The sequence below is a fragment of the Haplochromis burtoni genome, unplaced genomic scaffold (genome assembly GCF_018398535.1).
Source record: "Haplochromis burtoni strain Fernald_Lab_line unplaced genomic scaffold, NCSU_Asbu1 Contig_24, whole genome shotgun sequence".
NCBI classification, from domain to species: domain Eukaryota; kingdom Metazoa; phylum Chordata; class Actinopteri; order Cichliformes; family Cichlidae; genus Haplochromis; species Haplochromis burtoni.
The window spans coordinates 245,913-260,848 of record NW_024582385.1 but is presented as its reverse complement, the minus strand read 5'-3'; the positions used below and the strand labels follow the sequence as shown (position 1 = coordinate 260,848).

The window sequence follows — 14,936 nt, the reverse complement described above, 5'->3', positions numbered from 1 at the left end:
TGTTATGGCTAAATATCTATTTTAACGTCCATCCCCCTTAAAAAAAATAAGCAAAATGCTCTCATTTTGTCTGTCTATGCTTTAAGAACTCCAATAGTCCTGTATTCCTAGAAATATGAGTATAATATTTTAACTAGGGGCAGCACGCCCATACGGTAAAAGAACTGGCTGAGTAGCAGCATATCACTGAAAATAAAAGCGAACCGAGCCCTGAGGAACGCCACAAAAAACATAGACAACACGGACGCAAGTGTTATCTCTGTCTGCAGAAAAGGTAGCCATTAGCTTACCCGGGGATCTTTTAATTCAAACCCAGGTTTCGAGATGATCCAGAGAGTGTATTGCTCAACGTTTGTGACAGAGTTGCTCAGTTTTAGTGATTTTAAATGTGCTTTATCTGTTAAAGCATAATAATGATACTCATAAAATACATTAATTTACTATAATAAACAAATCATTTTATGTTCAGTAATTTTTTTATATTATCATATTCTGAGAAGAAACTTAGTAGAATAAAAATATAATGAAATATGAAGTAGATGAGAATATTTTATTCCAAATACACCAGATATGGGTGGGAAGGAAATAGTAAATGGTCAGGATATACAGTAGAAACATGTGTCGGGAAGCGTGGATTGCATTCCCTCTGTATACATGTAGATTTTCTCCAGTGGAGATTCAAAGAATGAATGTTTACAGCTTCACGCTGACAACAGAGGGACCAGGTGTCCTACTTTATGTGGAGCTGCACAGCATTGTCATGCTTTATTGTAAAGTCTGTCTTTTGTGAAATAAAGAAAGGACTCACCCTAACTTTACAAGCTTTGCAGGTTTCTGTGGAACAAACTAGCACAAACAAACAAAATGCAACAGTTAAAAATATTAACAAAGTAGGTGACACCAGTGGGAGGTAATTCTCAAAGTTTTTATTTGTATTTTGCCTATTATTTATACACAGGACACATGAATCTCTCATCTATACCAGCATTCCCACTGAAACTGAGGAGCAGACAATAAGCAGCTTAAAGAGTTCATTTTTTAAATTCCTTAGATTCCTTCTATGCTTGCAGTGGGAAAAAACTGGACTCCATTGAAATAGTTCACAGGCACATTCAAACCTTAACATGCTAAATGCCAAACTGTGACCTGCATAGTTTTGTATGTCCAATAATAACATTTCTTTCACCTCTCACCTGTATTAATTTGCCACACGTGGTGCTTTTTCCCCACTTATCTCTCCAGGATTTGTTCACCTTACTTGACTCATGAGTGATTTCAGTGGTGAAAATACTTTTATGTAAATACATCATTTTTTACTACACAAAAACTCAGCTACTAAATATTTTGCCTGTGAAAACAACCCTGTCCCCATTAGAGGATCTGTACGATGTTCTGGCAGCGTTTTTTTCTACTTTTTCTTTGAACATGTGTCACTTATGTTTATGGACTCTTTTACTGACGAGTTTGCTGGCCGTTAAATCCTTATTTGTTTAAGGTCTCCCCCATGTGGAAGTTTGGCTTCTCTGCACTGATAAACAGCACAGCTTTCTGTTCAGATTGAACTGCAGCATACGTAACGCAAACATGACACACAAACTCTCATCCATGTGTTTTAACATCTATTTATTACCACCATAATATGAGAAATTTGGAAAATACAAAGATCAGCTTATTTATACGTCTGAAAATCTCAAGGAATAAGAAAAATATAAAAGAAAAAAGTATGAGGTTATACTGTGCATCCCAAATTTTGATAAGGGACAGATTATATGCTCAGGTGTAGAGAAGCTGCAGGAGACACACAGACCCTAAACATGCAGAGGTTCACTATGTCAATTCATACTGGTGTGACAAGTATAATGCTAATCTGTGGTGACAGAGAGAGATGGAGGCTGAATGTGACGACTAATCTACAGTGAACAGAAGAGGAGACAGTGAGACCCCGCCCCCTCGTGGCTGCCATTAGAATTGAAGTTTCCTTGGAAAATGGAGAAGCCCTTCCTGATTTTCTATAACAAATCACTGCAAACAAAAAGACCCTAACTGATAATGTTGATACTATTAATTGCTTTTTACTCCTATTTTGATAACTGTATAAGTGGTAAAGGAGGAGATGCTCCTCTATGAATTAGATGTGTAAAAAAAAAAAATAGACACCATATCCACAACAATAATATTCTTAAGAAACCAAGAGATTTTTGTTTGAGCACAGCTGGTTTGGAAGATCAGTTTTCACAGGAGCACACAAACAAACGAGCAGGTTTCACAGGTGACGGAGGTGCACTGAAAAGCTACAGCTGCAGAGCAACAGGAGAGTCGGGGTGCAGAAGGACGCACTGAGCAGGAGGATGTTCAGAGGGGGCGGAGGCCTCGGGACTAGTTTTAATAGCACCCTGCTGTGGAAGTTGCGGCTCCCCTTAAGCAGACTAACCCCTCGGCCTTGTCCCTCTGCTTTGGCTCCGTTTGCCACAAAAACTGCACCGGCTCAACTCCAGGTGAGCTTACTGATGGGCTTCCAGATTTGAAGTAGCTCCCAAACCCAGGGATGCATGTTTGCCTATGTGTGCACATGTGCATCTGATCTGCCAACCCTTTACATGCACGAAGAAGGTACCCTAAAACATTTGGTGAAGACAAAAAAAATTACAAATTGATCAGACTTCAACATATTTCTACCTCTTCATAATCAAGATTACTCTAAAGTCTACCGAGAAGCTGGGTAGGCTGGGGAGAGAATGGAATAGGGACGGGTGGAGGTGGGTGGATGGAGTAAAATGAACGAGTAAAGGCAGGGATGGGTAAAGAAAAATAGGACACAGATGAAACATCAGGGAGGCCATCTAAGCGCGCTCTCCACGGATGCGGCGTGCCAGCTGGATGTCTTTGGGCATAATAGTGACACGCTTGGCATGGATGGCACACAGGTTAGTGTCCTCAAACAGACCAACCAGGTACGCCTCACTAGCCTCCTGCAGGGGACAAACACAAACAACATTAGCAGTACATATTAATGATGTTTTAATATAAGAGAAAAGAACCTAAACTTTGATCTGCTGCATTGGTTTAAGTGTAGTCCTTAAATATCGACAGCTGAAAGCACGTAATTCTCTAACAGCCCCTTAAAAGTCATAACAAAGGACAAGACAGACTTGCATATAATATAAAACCCTTCAGAGTTCACATTACAAGTTAAACTCATGGACCGAACATTTGGAAACCTCTCTACAGAGACACATTGATGAATCAAAAATTAGTGCCGCTAATCGTACTAAGTGCTAAAAAACAGTTTGGGGGAAAAAAAAAAAACCCCTAATCAAACAAATTTAGAATAATAAGGCAAGTGATGTCAAAGCTTCTACTAGCAAAAAAACAAACTGTTAACAGCATGGACCTCCTTCCCACATCCAACATAGCAGTGTGGCTTCACCTGCAGAGCTCCAATGGCAGCGCTCTGGAAACGTAGGTCAGTCTTGAAGTCCTGAGCAATCTCCCTCACCAGGCGCTGGAAGGGCAGCTTACGGATCAGAAGCTCAGTGGACTTCTGGTATCGACGGATCTCTCTCAGAGCCACCGTACCAGGCCTGAAACGCATGACCTCAAGCTCAGTACAATCATTTATTTATTTATTTTTACACCTGTCAGTAATGTTGACAGTTAAGGCTGAGTCTCCCTGATTAAAATACTTTTTGTGGCTCCGAGCAGAATTTGCAGGGTAAAGATTGCTCATTAAACGTCTGATATGATAAGGAGCAATTAATGTGACTCAAAATGAACGTTACCTGTAACGATGGGGCTTTTTGACACCACCTGTGGAAGGGGCGCTCTTGCGGGCAGCCTTGGTGGCCAGCTGCTTACGAGGAGCCTTTCCTCCAGTGGACTTACGAGCAGTCTGCTTGGTACGAGCCATTACGACAGAGTATCACCTGACGGAATACAAAAAAAAAACCAAACAATGCATCTGTTTCTATTCGCTTCATCATGACATTAATCATTGCACACTGGACAAATGATCCTGCTAAGCTAGTGGCCTTGAACTCAGATAAATAACTAAATTATTTAAAGTTTCCAATATTCAGTGCAGCAGCTCTGAAATATATATAAGTAATTAAAACATACAACTTCCCCCCTTTTACCAGTTCGTTTTATTTGTTATCAAGTAATTATGCATTTTGAGTTTTAATATTTTTGTATCAATTATTAACGGATTTATAATTAAACATGTTATAAATACTTGGTTCTTAAGTCATTTTAGACCTCCTGATAAAACTTTTCCCCCGGGTTTGGCCGCTGCACAAACACAAAGACTTTAGCCAATCTAGAGACTGTGGGATCCCAATTTAGCCAATCACAACCTTCAACAGGCCGTCACTCTGAATCCCACCAATCAGCTGTGGCTCCACTGTACACCCAAACCAATGATGTTTCAGCCAGGAGTATTTTAGGGCGGGACAAGTATTGTTAACTCCGCCTCATACCGCAAGATTATGGCCGCAGACCGAAACGAACCTACCAATACACAGGCAACGAGCGGGATGTAAACTTTGACATTTTCCCACCAAAACAGAAAATGTGTGCTCACAAGAGCATTAACAAATCGTAGTAGACAAGTGAGCGTATCGAAAAACAGTCAAAGACGGATGAAGTAGAGGTATTTTAAGGCGAAAAAGCGAGGTAGAAATCGCCGCTGAAAGTGGACTAGATATTTCGGCAGTGGAAGTACTGAGCCGTTTTTCTCTGCCTGGGGAAGCTGCTTTCTCTTTTCACAACACCATCGAAAAAACACGATATTAAAGCAAAAAAATAAGTTTATCTACTCTATTTTCTTCACCAAATGGTGACTATTGTTCTTAGTTAAGAAATAATTAAGGAATTTTTTACTTACCGGGGGTGAATTTTGTCTCTTTTCTTCGCAAGGATAGAAGTGTGTTCTGGTTGTCTGGCAGTGTCAGATATTTACTATCTCTCACACAATGGAAGCAGAGCGAGCGGGAGCAAAATGGCGCCCGTGTCAATCATCTGTCTCCCACAATGCAATGGTAACATTTGTAAACAATCTAACTTCATTTCCTCAAGTTTTCTCCTTCAAACTCCAACGATGTAGAAAACACTAGCTCAAGAAAATCATAAAATAATTACGTTTTCGACTTTTTTTTTAACGCTTTGCCTCAAAACCGCGTGTTAACAAATGTAAAACGCAAAACCAATGACAGAATATGATAAATATCAGGGAATAAGGCACACTTTGACTTCGAACAGTAGGGAAAGGAGAAGGAAATGGGTAACACTGAACATTTTTTTTTATAACAAACCAAATATTTGATATTCGCAACATAAATTAGTCCAGATTAATTAAAAAATACATTCAAGTCTAAAGGAAAAATATTTCTCTTTATCATGCTAAAAATATAATGTAAGTGCGCTAACCGAAATGAAAAAATATTACTTGTCTGTTTTAGTAATTATGGATCTCCGTTATAAATTCAAACGAGAAACTGAATTCAGATGACAAACATGACAGCTGTGTCATCATATCAGTCCTACTGCAATTGTCTTTTTTACACGAGGTTTCTGATCAGTATATGAAACAGGAGGGAAAACTAAGTACAAGCACAACTCCAAACTCTGCAGTTCTCTTGCCAAACCTGAGCGTTTCTGTTCTTGTGGTGGTGGTATGATTTCAACACATTCTCCTTCTTGTTGGTCACTTTTATGCATTAGACGTTATACCAAAGTTGGGGTAAGACAATTACATTCATTTTTTTAAAAAGCTGATTCATTATATATGCTTTATGTTTTCATAAATGTTTCTCTGGAAAGGAATTAATATTCTTATGCATTTTAGATCCCCCTGTTGGTCAAATTGAGAAAGCCGTGAGGTTTGTGGAGCTGTCATTTTAAAATACATATGGCATTCTGGTCATCATCACAGCTGAACCAGGGATTACGTTGCATTCTCTTGATTCTCCTGCAGCAAGCATTTCCTTTTCAAATAAAAGCTTACCCCAGAGATTTGTGCTTCATCCACAGGAGGGGGAAATGGACCAAATAACTGGTCAATGCCTGTGAATCTTCAGTTGTTTTCAGTCCCGTTGCACCGTGTGTATAAAACAAAAGGACATATCCATGCAGTCTGGCTTTATAAACATTTGGGAACAAATGGGTCATTCCAAAGCACTGAATGTAATTTGAGCATGGTCCTGCAATAAGATGCTACTGTTCCAAAATGTTCCTTCCGATATATTCCACCATCAGTTGTAACTGGTGTTTTTGCAAACTTAAGAAACCAGAGCAACTCAGCCACAAAGTCCAGACCATGTAAAGTTACTGAGCCGGGTCTCCAACTGCAGAGCTGCATAAAGCCACCAACACTCTGCTATTCAGTAAGTCATGTGTTGCTCTGAAAAGAAGTCCATCACAGCGCATTTACATCAAAGTTATTATAGTTCAGTTTAGTTTCATTTGACTCACCTGTCCATCAAAGCCTCATCAGGTAAGCTGTGTGTGTAAATGTAGCTGAACCAATAAAGACTAAATTACATTTAATTATAGAGAACACAATATTGTTTATTTTTGTCAAAAGTATAGTTTATTTTCATTTCAGCTAACTGCGATGTTTTGCCACACCTACTTTTTACTGTAATAACTTATTTCAATCATGTAGTAAATAATTGGGGACATGGAGAAAACAGTCATGTTTCTTGCAGCAATGGTCTGTCAGCAGGAATTGGTGTTCAACATCCTGAGCAAGGCAAACTGTAGGAGACAGGAGTCTCTTTTAACACTAGACTTGGACTACATTAGAAGATGCTGCTGCGATGCTATGAATGCGGTGCGTCATGAACGTTTTTATTTATCTTTTTCAGAGAGACAGGGGAAAGGCTGACTCACACGACTACATGTGGACTTTGAAAATACCACCTGTATTCATCAGCATATAAGTGTGGAGACTTTAAATTTGTCGACGGTCGGTCTTTATATTCAAGCTCTTTATTTGCTCAAAGCATCAGTCATCACTCTAGTGACGTCACTAATTTAAGATACACTCGTAACACTTCTGATATCTGCGATTCTGTTTTCGAGAAACATTCAGATCCACACAAAAGCCATGGATTCTATCTCTTCCTGAACAGTTTTATTTATTTCATATCTAACTGTAGATAACTTCTATTTTGAGACGAGTGTTTTCACATTCAAGTACATAATGCCTTACATCAACGCCCCATCTGAAAAGGTAGAGGCTTTACATAAGGCAAGAGGAGCAGAACCTGCAAGCGATATAGAAGTTAAACAGTTACAGAGTACAACCTGGATTTGGACATAGTTGAAACATATTGTAATCCATCCATTATGCTTACCCCGAAAGGGCTTATAGTATAATACCAAATGAATGTACTATACACTGATTTCCAGCCCGAAAAGAAAATTGTCCCACATATCTTTAGAAGAAAAGAAAAAAAAGAACCATCAAGGTGATACGAAACTAAATAACCCACAAAAATCAAAATAATCCTTCAACCTTGACATATCGAGAATCGTCATGCATTTATGTATTATGACAGGAAAAATAAAATGTATGGATTGCAGGAACAAAATTTAAGGCTCATCCAAGTTTTTCCCCAACAAAGCAGCAACAATGTGTTCTTCCCCACATTGTTCAGAAGGACATTGTTTCCAGCTTTATTCAGTTAGCACAGAAAGTACCATCAATCTGATGGGGGGGGACAAGAAAAATAACCCCTTACAGTTCTGGTGCTACAACAGGCATTCATCCACGTTCCCATCTTTATCCCATATGTGCAAGAACTGTGCCGAGTCATTTGGTCCCTCTTCTAATGAAGAACACGAGTACCAACACATTCCATTAGAAGTCATTGTAATCAGTTTATAACAAAGTTACGTAAAAATGGCACAGTCAGAGAAAATAAAGACATTGACAAGCACTACATTAACTCAAAGTACCCGGCTGCAGGTCCTCATCCAACCTCCTGCTCAGATTCTTCAAAACAAACATGGACACGCTGCTTCTGTCGCATTAGCAGGAGGCCCTGCGTCGACCTACACGTATCCTCCTCCTGAAACGACTTGTGCTGTGAAATCCAGAGAGAACGCAATGGATAGAGAAGTACACAGAACTGTTCTGTAAGAGATAGAGTGCATGCATTTCTAAAATGCAAACCTTAGTCCCAGTTGATGCTCATACCCAGTGACACACCATATAAAAAAAACAAAAACCAAACTAAAATCCCTTTTTATGAGTGTTTCTATTTGTATATATAGTATATATAATTTACATTTTTGTGGTTCCTATTAAAAGTACCTCACGTCTTTCATATCATTATACATTTATGACGGGCTACTGTCTCAATCAATCACAACAACAAGACCTCATGGACAATAATTTCAGGTATACATTCAGGACTTTCTGTAAAAAGTCTTACAATATTCTTTACAATTCTTTAAAAATACAGAGAAGCAAAAATATTGGTGATACATCAGTCCACTGTCCTGCAGAGGCTGCTCAACCATAGCTCAGATTCTTTCTTCTACACAGCTTCAGATTATTTTACACCTCCCCCTAAATGCTTCACTCTGTATGAATCTCTGTCTCGGGCCTCTGCATGGCCAGGCTAGTCTGGATAAAGGCCCCCTGACCTAGAGCTGTGGAGTAAGCTCTGTTGTTGTGGCTCACTGGAAATCCTGGGGCTGGGTAGGAGCTGGACGCTCCATGTTTTTGAACAGGGGCATGAGGCTGAGGTACTGGGTGGTAATCGTCCAAGTTGTCATAGTGGGACTGCACTGCTTTCGTGCTGTGTTTCTGACACGAGTAGTCTCTGTCTAGGTCTGCTTTGGCCTGGCTGTAGTGCTGCTCTCGGACGCTGTGCGATCGCTCGGGTTTGGAGCGGCCGATTTGTTCCCTGGGGGCTGATGACTGATCGTCTGTGCTGTGAAAGCCGCTTGATGTTTTCACTTTGCCCTGGTGGTGGTCAGAATCTGGACACTCGTAACGCGCCTGAAAGTTCCTCTTGTGTTTAGACCTGCTGCCGTCGTCTCCGGGCTCATACTTGGCCTCGTGCCGACCGCTCTCCTGCTGGTGAGAGAGACTGTGGCTCAGAGCAGAGGGGAGGGAGTGAGAGGACTGGCATTTCTTGGAGCTGCTTTGCTTGGAAAGTGCATCAGGCTTGTCACCCACTCCGCTGCCCTGGACATGCTTGTCAGTCTCCATATACATGAGGGCTTCAGGGTCCGACACCATTTGTCTGGGCAGGTAGCGGCCGTCTTTGCTCTCAGACGGTATCAGCACAGCTTTGCCTGGGTCAGATTTACTGCGCAGGTGCAGGGTTTCATAGCCTGATATATCTGCTGGTGTGAACAAGCCCACGTTGTCATATTGAGAGAGGACGGGACCTTTAACCTTAAGCCTGGCCCTGCTCTCCCTGCGGATAGAATGCATACGCAACCTTTCGGACTCCTCTGGGTCCCAGGATAAGTAAGCAGCAACTTCTTTGCTCCCATGCCCGGGGGGCATGTCCCTGCTCACAAAACTGTGCTCCTTCCCAGGAGGAAGAATGTGGCGAGTGAGGTAGTGATACCCAGTCGCCTTTCCACCAGGACGCCCAGGAAGTGTTCCTGCATCTCGGCCGCTGTAGGAGTGAAGGTGCCTGACTCTGATAGTGCCGTATGGGTCGATGTCATAGAAAGGCGCCTCCAATGGGCCTGAACCAGAATATGGACTGTAGCGGTACTGGACTCGTCCGTTCTCAAAGTAAGGCTGCAGCTGGGTAACATGGTAGTCTGCCTGCGAGGATTGCTGCGGGGGCTGCTGGTAGGCTTTGCACTGGTACACCGGTCGGTGGTAGAAGAACATGTCGTCATCTGGAGGAACTTCAGTCCTCTGGATGGGCACTGAGCGAATGCTGGAAGGAACATGGAGCGAGTGCACTCTGCGGATGGTGGGATAGCCATGGGTTCTGTCATGACTGTAGCCCTGGTGCCCAGGCCCTGGGGCTAGGTAAACACTCCTGGGGTTTCCTCTGGACTTGATGGAGTGATGGTAGGACCTGGGGCCTAAAGTGCTGTATCTGTTATCTATTCGGGCACTGTAGGGTATCTGAGGCTCAGACTTTGACACATAGGTGTGTGGAGGGACACTGTCTGGTTGGTAGTGGTGTGGTATAGACTGCGGGCCCAGAGTTACAGACCTCTGGTGGTAGTATGCAGCTCCTGGAGGATCAATTAGGACGGGTTCTCCTTTAGCGTGGTACAGGTAGGCTGGCTGGTGCGTGGAAGATTTACGAGGAGAAAGAGGATGGTGAGGGAGAGCATCCTCCATATGGCCAGACGGAGGACCTTCACCCAGGATATGGTAGGAGGTTTCACTGTGGCTGAGTGCTGCTGTGGCCAGTTTGCTCTCTATAGTGCGAACAGGAGGGGCAGGAGGAGTGGGTCCATAGGAGTCGTGATATTTTCCAGACTCTGCACAGGGCTGCACTGGCTTTATGGCCTCCCAAGGTTTCTCCACAGGCTCAGCAGAGGTGGGTGCAACTCTTGCGCTAGCCTTTGAGAGATGAGGCTGGGGTTGGACTAATGTCTGGGAATGTGTGTGAGGCTGTGTCTGAGCTGGAGGTTGTATTTGGGCTTGGCTCTGCTGCTGAGTTTGGGTTTGGGGTGGTGGGACTGATCTTTTCAGCTTCTGAGCTGGCTGTTCTGGTGGCTTTGGAAGAACTGGGGGTGGTGCCTTCTCCTCTGGTTTGACCTGAGAAAAAGAGGCCAACACAGGATAAGTCATTATTTATATCAGGTTTAGGGAAAAAAACAAAGAAAGAAAAGAAAAATAAGAGTTGTGCATTTTTTTTATAGTAACACAAGACTTTTCCAATATGAACTGTAAGTATCTAAAGTATCAGAGTATTTGAATGCAGAGTAGTAGTGGTATACAGTCAATTATTTAAAAAATATCTATATACATACAGGTAGAGACTTGCAGCCTACACCGAGGATAACTTCTGTCAAAAATAGGAGGTGGTGCTGAGAACATACTCAATCCCAAAACAGTGAGTTTTGAGATTCACTGCTAGGACCTCTTGGGACCAGCCAACGTGATATCCTTACCTCAGGACCATGCTGCTGTAAGATTCCACTCTCCTTGTTGTTGCCACTGGGGGTTGTGGCTGCAGTGGAATTGGATGAGCTACTATGAAGTGGGACTGGTCCTGTCACAGGCTGCTGTCTTTCTGGACTTTTCCTGGTTGGAGAAGTCCGGCTGGGTGATGTGGAGAGTGGGGCACAATTGTAAAGTGGAGTGTCTGGTGGGGGGTCCACGTCTGGCTGCGATGCAGTTATAGAGGACTTGGCACTGTCTGATGGCTTAGTGATCATGCTGGTTAACTCTGGTGGCTGGTGTTTGTTTGAAGGACTGGAAGTGGAGGGATGAGATGAAACTGTGATCACACTTGTAGCAGCACTGTTTGGTGGGGGAGTACTTCCTCGTCCAGCTCCGTCTTCTGAGGCAGTCTGGAATTGTAGGACAAAAGGATGTGGCGAGTCCTGGAAGCTGGAGGCCTCATGCGGCTGCAGAGGGGACAGCGGTGTTGAGGGCTCAGAAGACCGCAGTTGAGACTGAGTGGACACCTGCTGAGCAGACTCAGCCAGGGCCAGGGCCAACATGCGGGCAGCATTTTTAGGAGGTGGAGGAGGAGGGACAGAAGAGGGTGCTGTAGAGTTGAGGGAACAAGGGGTTGGGTCCTTTGAAGAGTCCAGAGTTGTGACTCCTAGTGGGAACACAAAAAACACAAGGGAACTATAGTTGAAGCATGAATAAGCAAGAGCTCTAGGTGATTGTGGAACAGGCGGGAAGGTTTTAAGGTGCTTTAAGGGTGGGAAAAAGCAGGGAGTAAGTAAGGTGCTCAGACATCGGAAGAAAAAGGTTTAAGATGAAATCCTTGCAAAGCTAAACCTGGCAAAAAATACATACAAACACTTTACTTTTATTTTTATCTAAAGAACAGGTCGAAAGTATGTATCTCATTCGCTGCCCTACCTTGGTGCTCTTGGCTACTAGCAGCTGGTCCCTGCTGCACGCCGTCCTCTCCCTTTACCTCTCGGCTGTCCACACTGTCAAAGGCTGCCAGTTTAGAATTCAGCTCCATTTGAAAAGCTTCACTTAGCGATGGCTCAGCTACTTTCAGCAATACACTGCCCATCAATGTAGGAGAGTCCTTGCATATCAAAGGAGAAGATAAAGACTGTGGAAAGACAGCCTGTCCAGCTGTAATCTTCCCACGTGTTTCTGTGGACAAAGTGTCTGAAGTGACAAAAGGTGTCAAACTGGCGGCCTTTCCACATTTAATAGGTGACACGGCCTGTGTGGGTTTATCAGTGTACGAGTAAGACGCAGTCAGCTTCTTGTTCTCTGCCTTTTCCCCTGTAGCCACGCTGGTATCTGTGGATAGCGGGGAAGTCAAGCTGCTGATGAAGGAGGCAGAGATGAGATCAGAGCCATTGGTCTTGCCACAGATGTTGCCCTGGTTCCTCTTTAAAGTGGAGCCCTCAGCCCTGACCGGTGAATCATCCAGGGGGAAGGCATAGGAGGTGTCAGGGAGACTGCACTGGAATGACATGGGGTCGAAGTCCAGGGAGGCCATCCCGATGTCTGGAGGGCTGAGGTCCACGTCTTCACCTGCTGAGCGTGGAGGCGAGATAAGAGCAGGCACACAGATGGGTCCGTCGTCTCCGTCGCTGTCTTCTGTGCCATCCAGGTTATCATACGAGTTGCAGTGCTGCCGGCTGTCCAGCAGCTCGCCGTTAAAAGAGGCTGACAGAGCATCGCTGCTGGAGCGCGGTCGCCGAGGACGGTACACCTTGGACTCGCCTGGTGGAAGAACAGAACACAAACGATAAAGATAACGACCGATTAAGCTTTCTATTCCAAGTTTAAGTGAAGAGGAGGTCATAAATAATTACCTTCAACATTATGCAGGGAACTCAGTGACTCTTCACTTTTGGCTGACCTTAATGTTGCAGTGTCTCCTCTTCCTCCTGAAACACAACCATCAACATTCACTGCTGTCACTTTGGTGTATTTTGTTAAGCTCTTGTTGCTGCACAACGCTGATTAGCTCCAGACAGTTTTTACTGCAGATGCGACGTGAGCACTCACCAGCGAGAGCCATAGCCTTCAGCTCATTAGGCTCACTGGGATTGCGGTGCAACTTCCGCTTGGACATAGAGGAAGACTTGCCCAGGTTAAAGAAAGAACGCCAACTACCTACAGGAGACTTCTTCGACTTGTTAGGCGGTCTCTTCCTATAATAGAAAACGATGATGGACAAGAAAGTCTTGCAGTCTCACCAAAACACCAGCAGAAGGCGCACCATGCAAGGTTTTTCCATTATAATAGACATTAATAAAACAGGAAAACAGCTGACCTCTCTGTGGGAAACTCAATGACGGTGTGGAACTTGCCCTGCAGAGCAGCTGGACCTTCACCCACTTCAATGTACTTGCTGTCTTCAGTGACTGGAGAGTTGATCTGAGCCTGGGTCCTGGCCTGGGCCTCCTCTAGACTTAGAAGTTTTGTTGAGGGTGATGAAACCAGCAGGGACTTTGGCCGTGACAAAGAGTTGTGACCTGACAATGTAGCAGAAAAACGATCAGTGGCAAATTATTTGAATTTAGCTTAATGTGTGCACGCTGGCGGGATGTCTATGTACCTGCTCCCTCTCTTATTAGTGAGCTGAGTTTAGTGCTGAAAAGCACATCAACATGGTTCAAAATGAACTCCACCACTACAGACTGGATTCGAACTTCCATGAAGGCTGCTGTGCCGCTGAAGCAGGCGGATTCAATCTGTTTTGACCTGAGACAACAAGAGAAAACGCGAAAACAGAAGTGAAATTTTCTTTAACTCAGTTAAAGAAAATTGGAATTTGAGTAAAACCATTCTGAGATGAATTTCCAACATGTGATGGCTGCTTCAACCCTTCAGTTCAGGCAGAATGACTCATTATAAAAAACATACAGAGTGTACTTTGTGTGGCAAACATTAGAAATCGGGCCAGTCTAAGAACCCAGAGTGTGTGGCACCAAAAAGAACAGCAACTTTTATTTCTTATACTTGAAATTAAAAAGCTCATTAGAGGCATCTTGAAGTCTCCAGCCAGTTGAGCAAATGTACAGATGAAGAGTTATAATTCATTCAACACAATGAAAGAAAGCAGGATGAGCTCTCACCTCAGCAGGTTGGGCGCCCACACGATGGCAAGGTTCTTACTGTGCATGTTGGTTATGTAGCTAAATGCTGCCAGGCGGGAAAGGTGCCTCATGAGGAACTCCAAGGTCCTAAGAATCACATATTCAGATTCAACTTGCTCCATCAGTGATGTGCACGCTAACGGACATGATAAAACTATGTCTTCAGAGCATCAGCGTTTTGCTTTAATCCCTATTGGAATGCCAGTTGCAAATTTCACACAGTCTGGGAAATTCAATTAATCCTAACACAGACAAAGATTCCACTCAGTGCAACAGCATTACAGAAAGCTCTGATTCTAACACCATCAGACAGACAACTGAATGCACAGCCAGTCTGTAACCCTGCAGCTCCTTAGCCTGCCAATGGGGGGCAATGTGCCTCTACACTAACCTGTAATGCGGTGGCGGAAGCTGCTGGATGACGTCATGGATTTTGATGAGTCGTTCTTCGTCTGTGGCTGCTGATACAGCCTCCTTCGAGTGAAAGCAAAACAAGAGATTAGGAGACAGGGAGAGACTGACAGTAATGGGATTTGGCGCTATGTCCACATTAAGCTTATTCCATTGATGTCCCAAGTTCATGCTGATATATAGGGCACAGACAGAACATCGGTCTGTAACCGCGAAGCCCCCCTCCTCAGTCTAGCTGCCATAGCAACCAGCAAGTATTTACTTCATCCTGAGGG

The 14,936-nt window shown here is 43.6% G+C and overlaps 2 protein-coding genes across 10 annotated transcripts in view; both read right to left on the bottom strand.

The window, feature by feature from the left end:
* Positions 1 to 1,606: 1,606 nt before the first annotated feature.
* On the bottom strand, positions 1,607 to 5,037 carry h3f3c (H3 histone, family 3C). Its single transcript, XM_005947786.3, has 4 exons — positions 4,883 to 5,037; positions 3,780 to 3,923; positions 3,428 to 3,581; positions 1,607 to 2,969 (listed from the first exon to the last, which is right to left on the bottom strand). Exons 2-4 carry the CDS (start codon positions 3,905 to 3,907, stop codon positions 2,841 to 2,843), a joined length of 411 nt encoding a protein of 136 aa, XP_005947848.1. The 5' UTR covers positions 3,908 to 3,923; positions 4,883 to 5,037; the 3' UTR covers positions 1,607 to 2,840.
* A 2,069-nt stretch (positions 5,038 to 7,106) lies between these two features.
* arhgap32b (Rho GTPase activating protein 32b) overlaps positions 7,107 to 14,936 on the bottom strand; it is a 118,213-nt gene continuing 110,383 nt past the window's right edge. For all 9 annotated transcript variants that reach the window (XM_042218813.1, XM_042218814.1, XM_042218809.1 and 6 more), the window contains 9 exons: positions 14,642 to 14,724; positions 14,230 to 14,337; positions 13,710 to 13,855; positions 13,425 to 13,626; positions 13,157 to 13,302; positions 12,961 to 13,035; positions 12,038 to 12,868; positions 11,110 to 11,768; positions 7,107 to 10,753 (listed from right to left, as the gene is read on the bottom strand). In XM_042218813.1, the coding sequence (XP_042074747.1) occupies positions 8,585 to 10,753; positions 11,110 to 11,768; positions 12,038 to 12,868; positions 12,961 to 13,035; positions 13,157 to 13,302; positions 13,425 to 13,626; positions 13,710 to 13,855; positions 14,230 to 14,337; positions 14,642 to 14,724 (4,419 nt within the window). In that variant the 3' untranslated portion in view covers positions 7,107 to 8,584. The remainder of the gene's footprint in view (positions 10,754 to 11,109; positions 11,769 to 12,037; positions 12,869 to 12,960; positions 13,036 to 13,156; positions 13,303 to 13,424; positions 13,627 to 13,709; positions 13,856 to 14,229; positions 14,338 to 14,641; positions 14,725 to 14,936) is intronic.